Source organism: Saccostrea cucullata, unplaced genomic scaffold (assembly GCF_032062105.1).
Source record: "Saccostrea cucullata isolate Sc308-1 unplaced genomic scaffold, CSIRO_AGI_Scuc_v1 ctg5829, whole genome shotgun sequence".
In the NCBI taxonomy this organism is placed as follows: domain Eukaryota; kingdom Metazoa; phylum Mollusca; class Bivalvia; order Ostreida; family Ostreidae; genus Saccostrea; species Saccostrea cuccullata.
Genome location: NW_026933181.1, coordinates 29,450 through 40,000, shown reverse-complemented (window position 1 = coordinate 40,000; position 10,551 = coordinate 29,450). Strand labels below are relative to the sequence as shown.

Here is a 10,551-nt window from a genome sequence, read left to right as displayed (position 1 = left end):
AAAAAAAAGATTACCTTTGTTGCTTGGAATATTTAGGAAAAACAATAAGAATTTTTATTTGATATAATATATATCAGAGAATCGAGGGGGTTATCTCTCTCTCTCTCTCTCTCTCTCTCTCTCTCTCTCTCTCTCTCTCTCTCGTACATTTCTCTGTTCAATAAAAATTATGACAACACATTGCTTGTTTAGTTTTAAAAGATTAATCTACGCATGTATTATAAATAATTTCCAACATCTTGACCGAGTATAATCACGGCCGGATAATGTCTACAGATACATGAAGAAGGTAGCTAAAATAATCGTCATAAAAGAATAAAAAGGCACATAAGTATAGAATACATGTATTTTGCAGTAGAATTAATACAAAACGAGAATTTTTATGCAGTATGATAACAGTCAATGTCAACTGATAATTGTGAATTTAAAAAAAATCCGTTATTTTACTCAGAATCGCTTTGGCACGGAAATATATGTACGGTTGTTTCAACCCCGTAAAATGTAATTAATTCATTCTATAAGTAGTAGTTTTATCTTCAGAAGTCCACATTATTTTATTAGTGAAAAGAATGAGCATAATCATTAACTATACAAGTAGATTAATTCATTTTTTAACCACACGCGGTAACAAATACACGTTTGACGGCGATTAAAATCATGTTATTAAAATCATAGGTATGTACAGAAAAAGTTTTTTATTTATTTATTTATTGATTAATTAATTAATTAATTTATTAATTGCTTGTCTCAGTAGTGGTTTCATCTTCGAAAGTCCACATTTTTTATCAGTTAAAAGAATAATCATAAACTGAGAGGTCAGTACAATGGTCTGACGTGTTTTTTCAGCTCTGTGACTATCTCTTCAAATCTCATAATTTCTTAGTTGGAATTAATCATAATTTGGATCAATAGATGGATTAACCAGTTCAAGACATGCCTCTGAGTGTCCAGTGTGCAAAAAGTGTGTAATAACCTGGTATTTTATTGCTCCTATCCATGTCATTGTTTGCGCATACAGATGTGTGAAAAGTGTTCACCGCCATTTTCCTGATACCTTGTGATAATACCCAATGTGCTGTACATTAAAGGTATGTTCGTGGCTGTTGAAATAAACAAATAATAAACAAAAAATGGGAAAAACCAATAACAATAATCGCAATTCTAACAAGTACAAATCAAGTCAGCCAAACAAAAGGCCTTGTCCAGATTCATCAGGGGACATCTCATTAGACAATATGGGTGACTCAAGTGAGACTCCAGATGCGTCTTTAAAAAATTTAAGTGTAATATTGCAAGATATCGAACGCTCTGGAGACGACCAAAAGGTGAAACAAGCCGTAGAAATTATCTTTAAACATGAGTCAATAAAATCTGGAATCTTAGGCTGTGTGCAGGCTAAAATGATTGCCATGGAAAATGAAATCACCCAACTAAAAACAAGAATGGATGACATGGAGCAATATTCACGTCGCAATTGCCTCAAATTCACTGGCATTCCGGAGGGAAAAAATCAGAATACTGATAAATGTGTCCTAAACGTAATAAACAAACTAATTTTCCAGGGAACTGATGTCCATTATAATCATACAATGATTGATAGATCTCATAGAGTTGGTCCCTACAACGAAGAACGCCCAAGAGATATCATCGTGCGCTTTGTTAGCTATCGTGACCGTGATCTTGTCTATAGAAACAAGAAAAACTTGAAACCGTTCAACAATAATCCGAGCAATGTGAGTAAAATATTTATCAATGAAGCGCTCACAAGTTCACGATCAAAGTTGTATACTACAACCAGGAGACTTATGCGGGAGAAAAAAATAGACAGAACCTGGACAATCGACGGCCGGATCAATCTGAAACTCCTTGACGAGAAAACGATCGTGACAATCACACGAGAGGATGAGTTAGTAAAATTGGGCCTCGACTTGTCTGTCTCTCCCAAGGAAGTCCAGGATACTTCTACACCGTATTGAAACTCAACTCACTTGTGAGTATGCTCATGTTTTTTTTTTATAAGCCATGCAGAACTTTCCATTTCATTGCCATTATATATAGACATTTTTCTCGTCACTCTGTTTTCGTAAGTCAGCTGTTATCATCCATGTCGACGAAGCGCTCTACGATATTCTATTATTAGAACAAACAGTTTCCAATTCTAAATTTATCCAAACCACAGATAGTTACTCCACGTCACGGCGGAGTGTTTCTAATGCTTCTAGCTAAAGCTCTATCAAATTATGCTTTCAACATTTTCTGTATATTCATTTTATCCTTATTTTTCCATTATCATGTTTTTGTGCACGTGTTACTTTTGTTTACTTTCATTTTGTGTGTTCTATTTTGCACTTATTTTTTGTTTGCCTATTGTTTACTTTGGTTTCCTTTTGTACTCTTTTCCATTTTGTTTTTTGTGAGTGCGTGTGTGTTACATCCAGATCTTCAAAAACGGATAAAGCTTAAATGTATTATTAATCATCATATGATTAAGCAAAAGACATATATCATAACAAAAATTGCAGTGAAAATAAGATTGTAATATATTTTATGGATTTGCACTATTCGGCTTAGACAGATAGCAGATACGAGCTCTGAAGATAAAAATAAATCTACTTACTTGTGTATGAAAAGATGGATTTGGTTGAAAGAAATTAAAGATACAGATCGATTGGAGTTTAACTTTTAATCTGGACGGTTCCCAGAGATAAATCATTTAGTCGGACAAAGATAACGAACGCGAGCTCTAAGGATAAAAGTAATTAAATATTAAAATATGCAGGACATGTACGGGAGTATAAATGTAGCTCAGTGGGACAATTCGGCATTGGAAAGCTGATTTTGTCTCTTACTGGTTGCATTTATACAGGTAAGATTACTTTTGCAGACTTGCGCGCGTTTTGGTAAACATTATTTAAATTTTCACATGGCTTATTTTATTTACAAGTTAAACTTTTTTATAATTTAATTAGTTATATTTCTAATAAGGTTTAGTGTATTTTGTAAAATTATTTAGTGTAATTATGAATATTAGAAATAGATTGTTTACTTTAATAAAGAGTGGAAAGCTTAAATTTGTCTCTTTCTGGTTGCATTTATACAGGTTGGGTAACATCTCCACTCCCCAACCATGGCCGCCGCTCTGGTCCACAAAATTTAAAAGGAATTATTCAATAAAAAGAGCAAATAGCGAAAATGAGCCATCCCGGTACCTCCACATGCCAAGCGAGTTTACGCGAGTTCCAGTCAATGATATAATCATCTTATAGGGAAAAAAAGAAGAACAAAAATCGTTTTATTCTTTTTTACGAAAAGTGGTGGAGAATCCGGGTATCGATCCCGGTACCTCTCACATTATTAAATTTTCACATGGCTTATTTTATTTACAAGTTAAACTTTTTTATAATTTAATTAGTTATATTTCTAATAAGGTTTAGTGTATTTTGTAAAATTATTTAGTGTAATTATGAATATTAGAAATAGATTGTTTACTTTAATAAAGAGTGGAAAGCTTAAATTTGTCTCTTTCTGGTTGCATTTATACAGGTTGGGTAACATCTCCACTCCCCAACCATGGCCGCCGCTCTGGTCCACAAAATTTAAAAGGAATTATTCAATAAAAAGAGCAAATAGCGAAAATGAGCCATCCCGGTACCTCCACATGCCAAGCGAGTTTACGCGAGTTCCAGTCAATGATATAATCATCTTATAGGGAAAAAAAGAAGAACAAAAATCGTTTTATTCTTTTTTACGAAACATATTACAGACGAAAAGTATCTTCTTACCCTCTTCTTACTGTATTACTCAACTCCATCATTTTTAACAATTATCATTTTAATCTTGTTGTCATAAAACTACTGCTACTTTGTGGATGTATTGAAAGTAATCCAGGTCCATCATTTTTTTCTAACATCACTATTGTGCATAATAACGTTTGTAGTTTGTTGCCAAAGATTGATCTTATTGATGCAGAGATGTCAGAAAATGATATAATAGCAAAACACATTTAGACGACAATATTAGTAATGAAGAAATTTTGATAAATGGTTTTCATGCGCCAATCAGAAAAGACAGAAATAGACATGGAGGTTGTGTAGCTTTGTATGTATCTACTAAATTAAATTACATTTTGAGAAATGATATAAATGATCCTAATATTGAAGTATTATGGGTTGAGATTTGTACACAGAAACAAAAGTTTTTAGTTGGAGTAATCTACAGACCTCCTCATTCTAATTCTGAATATTGGAATAACTTCTCTAATACCATAGAAAAGGCTTTAGATACTGAAATGTCAATATTTTTGGTCGGAGATTTTAACGTAAATATGTTAACAGCAGGTAACAATACCTTTAAACAACTCATACAAAGGCTGAACATTTCTAATGTGGTAACTGAACCAACTAATTTTACTTCAAATACAGGGACCTGTATAGACTTAGTCCTCACAAACGATGTAAATAAAGTAGAAACTGTAAAGGTCAATGCACCAATATGCAGTTCACATTCCCCAGTCATAGTTGATATATCTTTTAAGGCCTACAAACAAAAGGCATATAAACGAACTATAAGAAACTATAACTAAGCCGACTACCAAAGCTTGAATGACGAATTGAATCACGTTAAATGGGATGAGGATGTGTTCTATTGTGAGAATATTAATGAAGTAAATAATAATTTTAATTTAAAATTGATGACCTTAGTTGATAAATATATCCCTACGAAAGTCATTACTGTCCGACCCTCTGATAAACCTTTTATTACGAACGTAATTCGTAGAAAAATGAGGAAAAGAAATAGAATACATCATAAAGCAAAACAAACAGATAATCCTAATCACTGGAAAAAAGTTAGAGAAATTCGTAATGAGGTAGTCAAATTAGTACGAAAAGCTCGAAATGATTATAAAGTGAAACTGGCCTCTCAACTTATCGATAAGACTATTCCTCCAGGTAAATGGTGGCGAATTGCTAAATCTGTCTCAAGATTTAAAAAACAAAATACTTCCCTTCCTCCTCTGAAATCTAGAGATGGTAGGATATTTGTTCATCCAATTGATAAAGCAGAAGAATTTAATAACTATTTTGTAAATATTTCACACATAAACACTGAGCCTGATCTCCCTGAACATGGACCAGGTCCTCCAATTAATTGCTTTGATGATTTTGAAATTACTGAGCAGGACGTTCTTGATCAATTATCAATCTTAGATACCTCTAAACCACCAGGACCAGACGGCTTATATCCAAGAATCCTAAAAGAAACACGGTTCTCTATTTATAAACCAATAACAAAACTTTTCAACATGTCACTCAGTAAGAAATGTCTACCTTATTTATGGAAACAAGCACATGTTTCCCCAATCTTTAAAAATAAAGGAAGCCCCGACAATGCTAATAATTATAGGCCCATATCTCTTACAAGTTCTGTCTGTAAAGTTTTGGAGAAAATACTTTTCAAATATATGTACAATTATATAAAAGACTACGAATTGATATCAAAAAATCAATCTGGGTTCCAACCAGGGGACTCTACAATAAATCAACTAGTGGATATATAAGATAAAATTATGTTTAATCTTGACAAAGGCCGAGACATAAGATTTGAATTCTGTGATATTTCAAAGGCCTTTGACAGGGTCTGGCACAAAGGACTTATTTTTAAACTTAAAAACTTAGGCTTTAAAGATAATATTTTGGGATGGATTAAAGATTACCTTACTGACAGACAACAAAAAGTAAATGTAGAAGGCTTTTCCTCAACCTTTAAAACTGTTGATGCGGGAGTACCCCAAGGGTCCGTGCTAGGCCCATTTTTATTCTTATTATACATTAATGACATTACTGAAGGCATACATAATGAAATTAGATTATTCGCGGATGATACATCATTGTTTGCAATAGTTGACACTGATATTAATACTCCTACATCATCTCTTACAACCGATCTTGATAAAATAAAGAAATGGTCAAACTCTTGGGCAGTAGACTTCAATGCTGATAAAACAAAAAAAATGTTAATTTTACAAGAAAGCAACGACTTTTCTCAGACATTCATTTTGGTGAAAACGGAAAAATTATTGAACAATCTAATAGTCATACACATCTAGGACTCCTATTCCAATCTGATGCTAGCTGGAATAATCATGTTTCTGCTATTTACGAAAAAGCTTGTAAGAGATTAAATATTTTAAGACTTTTAAAGTACACATTAGATAGAAATTCTTTAATTAAAATATATCTAGCGTTTATTAGACCGGTCCTTGAATACGCCGATGTAGTATGGGATAATTGCTCACAAGAAAATGCAGAATTGTTAGAAAAGGTCCAAGTAGAAGCCGCAAGAATTATTACTGGTCTTAGAGTAAATTCCTCAAGATCTAATCTATATGACGAACTCGGCTGGGAGCCATTATGTCAGAGAAGAACAAACCATAAACTAATATTATTTTATAAAATGTTCCATGGTATTGCTCCTAATTATCTTAACGAATTAATACAGCCCTTCCAACCAGTGCAACACTCTTATAGTTTGAGATCAGATGGTAATAATCTTACTTTACCATTATGTAAAACTGTATCATACTATGAAAGTTTTATTCCTTCAACTATAAAACTGTGGAATAATCTTAGTTCTGAAGTGAAAATGTCTCCTTCTTTATCGATTTTCAAGTCAAAATTAAACCAACCTTTTAGCAGTTGTAAATGCTTCAACTATGGAAGCAGAAACGAGAATCTACTTCACTGTCAACTACGTTACAAAGCTAGTAATCTTTATGCACACCTAAAAAATCATTATATAATAGACGATGCATCTTGTCCGAAGTGTAATTACCATACAGAAGATAATGAACACTTTTTTATGGATTGTCCAGCATATAATATTCAAAGAAATAAAGTAAGAAAAAACTTAAATGAGCTTGATGTACCTTTTGATCTAAAAATTCTTTTACAAGGGAGTTCGGAGTATTCGTTCCAAACGAACCTCAATATTATAAAAAATGTACATGAATATATCAAGTTAACAAAACGTTTTTAATCATATTTTCTTTTTTGATATGCACTCTTGTCACTTTATACATGTTTATATTTATTATACTTATTTTGATCTGGATCTGTGCGAGTCAGGGTGTGGTTGCGTGTGTGAGTGAGGGTGTGTGTGTGAGTATGTTAGAATGCGTATGTGAGCACTCATATCATAATATGAATTGTAATTATTTACTCTGTTCATTGTATTGTTACCATAACCTGTTATATAGAGAGGGTATTTATAGGCTTAAGCCTGTTGCCCAATCTATTCAGTTTACTGAATAAATATTGTCTAAATCAATAATCATAATTATTTACTATAGAATATTAATTTATTTTTCAACTACACGCGGTAACAAAAACATGTTTGACGGCAATTAAAATTATGTTATTATGATATCGATTTAAACATACGTATGTGGAGAATTTTATTTTTATTATTTATTTATCTATTTATTTCTCTTTTGTTTATCTGTTGTTTATTTGTATTTATTTATGACATTTAAATTATAGCATAAAAGAATGATTTTAATGCAAGGAAAAGACCAAAGGCATTCGGAATAAATCGTTCATTTTGCGTTCACCGTTCGTTCACCGTTCACTTTGCGCTCGCGTTCGCGCTCCGTTCGCGTTCTGCGTTCACTCACCGTTCACACTTCACACATCGTTCACCGAGTTGCGTTCACCGTTCGCACATCGTTCACTCACCGTTCGCTCTGCGTTCGTTCAGCGTTCGTTCACCGTTTAGGCGGGAAAGTAGAACGTTTCAGGGACTGTAAGTAACCAATTGCACTGCCGACATTTGTGCAGCAATATCTTAAATCTTTGGAATATCCTGCGTCTTTTGATACCTTGTTTCTGTAAAACAAAGTAAGGTATGCCCTTGCGCCGAAGCGATTTTGTTGATGTTTTTTATAAACTTGTGTAGTACAGGTCGATGACGTCATAATATGACGTCATAATGTGTACTGGCTATCGCATGTCTTGGGTACAAAGAATGTATTAGAAAACAAGTCTTAGCATTTTCTGTGCGGTATGTAGAGCAATTATGGAATTTAATTAGATATTTCGTACAGAAATTTCCATATGTAGCCTTAACTCACATGCATAATAATGTATGATGTTGGCATTGCATGACAAAAAGATGCAAAACATTAATTTTTGTTTCTTTTTTCGTAGAAATTGAAGAGATCAGCAAGAGTAAAAACATCAATAAGACAAAAAGTAAGGTCGAAAATTTTCCTCTGATTTGATATTTTAATATTAATTTCCAGATAAAATTATTGACATTAGACAAAATCAACAAAGTCGGAAAATAGAAAAACAAGTGGTGTATTAAGAATAAAAATGACTTTGTAAAAAAAAAACATGAACTCATGCACATGTACGAGCGCTTTGCTCTGATTAACTGAAAGAAAAGTCTCACTGTTTTTTTTTTTTTTTTTTTTTGCTTTTTTGGCAAAATACTGTGCAATATAATACATAGTCATACATAATGAGGTTTTAGGGCATGATTAATATAAAAGTTATCACGAGAATACGTACAAGCCCGTGTTTTGCAATCTGAGTGGCTTAATCACTAACTGCCATAACTTCTTGGTTTTCAACCAGACAGAATGTTTAAAATATATATAGGTAAAAAGAAAATTTTACATTTTGGATCTAAAAAACATAAAAGGACATGCATACACACACACACACGCACAATGCATAAAATAATCAAAATAGTTGATATAGCCGTAATGTTTTAAGTTATTGATAAAATGTTTAAAACAAGGGAAAATTGTGCATTAAATGTGTAGACAGAATGTCATTGTTATCATGCATGAAGATGCACATGCGTGAACGTACGATGTTGAAATGAATAAAATATATTTGTACAACTGTCACTGTTAAATTACTTCTGAAATGCTTTGATACATAGAATATAGAAATATATATATATGAATATAGAGGACAACATGTTTACGAATTGATACATGTACTAGTATTTATTATAGCCGTAACTTATATATTTTTTGATGAAATGTTTTGATACTTAGAATTTGAGGCTTTTTTATATATAGACATCAATTATATTCAACGATGGTAAAAAAAATTTGAAAGCCTTATTTAATGAAGTTTAAAGGATATGACACAAATTGAAGTTCTGAAGCGTTTGGGGAATATCTGTAACAGTCTCCGTTCAATTATGACTAATGAAATATATCAAAGAATGTACAAAAATAATTAAATTTGAAGAAATTGCATTTAAGACGATTTTGTTAGTAAAACATTGGAATTTTTAGCAATACATTCACTTACAAGATGTTTAGTCTATGTATCAGAATGTATACTTTTGCCAATAACAAAAGCATTTGACAAAAAATTTAAGCATTTATATGTCGTTTTAAGTTTTTTTGTATTTTTTTCATCTATGAGTCCTTGTTAAGTTTTACTTTTTTGCTCAAATTTTTCACAGTTTCTTGTCTAATCGTTTTGTTTTTTTTTTGTTATGTATACATTTTGTATTTATTCATATGAAAGTGAGTTTAAAAGGTGTAAAGGAACATTCAATGTATCTAAAATCAAAATTATTTGTATAAAATTTTGCTTAAAAAGGGACAATTGTAACATTAAAATCCATGCACATTTAGAATAATTTATCAACTATCTCTTCCTTTATATGCAATCCAATATATACACTAATCAACAAAAATCAAAATAAGAAGATATTGTTTCTGCCAAACATTGCCCTGTTTTTACAGTATTTTTATTCTTGTATTCTTTAACGATATATGTGTGACGAAAACCGTGCACATGTAAATCTGGCGCAATGATTTCTATGACTTTTAAAAATGTTTTTTATTTATTGTATTATTGTTAATGTTGATGATTATATTGTTTTTGATAAGTAATTTAATAGAGCTGTGGATCTAACATAACAATATTTTCCCCATGTACGACTTAGATATCACACAAGGTATGATGGAGATATAAGAAAGGAATAACGTTATATGAGCAAGTTAATAGAATTCACAGGTGCTGATAATGTCAAAGAACTCTTTAATCTTGGTAGGTATATTCTAAAAGCGTTTGATATATGCAACTCTCAACAATATATCTATAAATGTAAACTTTTCAAGCACATTGTATTTGTTACTTGTGTAAAATTATTTTGTATCATTATTGTTAAATAATTCCTTTCATACATTATTTTTTCATTCATCTCTTTGAAGTATTTGAACAATCGTTCATTACCTTTATATTGTTTATATTTTTATACAATTTGTAACATTCCATTGGATGTTCATCTTAAGAAATAAATTACAATAGTTTCAAATTTTTTTATGTTTCCTTATTTAAAGTCTCCCTTAATTGTCTCTCATTAAGGACAGATGATACAAACAAACTTTTGTCAAAGAATTTGAAAATAACCACATGGGTCATGTTTAGGTGAACAAAATGAATTACTTTCACCGCAAAGTTTTTAATTTTTTATTCAAATTTGAACAAAAATGGTATTAAAGTGAAATATATTTGTATA

General features: G+C 31.5%; 1 protein-coding gene across 1 annotated transcript in view; it reads left to right on the top strand.

Annotated features, from left to right (window-relative positions):
- Window positions 1-9,557, top strand: part of LOC134237532 (uncharacterized) — a gene marked incomplete at its 5' end in the record, with an annotated part of 24,121 nt that extends 14,564 nt beyond the window's left edge. Inside the window, one exon of the mRNA XM_062719617.1 lies at window positions 8,205-9,557. Coding sequence (XP_062575601.1) covers window positions 8,205-8,278 — 74 coding nt within the window. The remainder of the gene's footprint in view (window positions 1-8,204) is intronic.
- Between the last annotated feature and the right edge of the window lie 994 nt (window positions 9,558-10,551).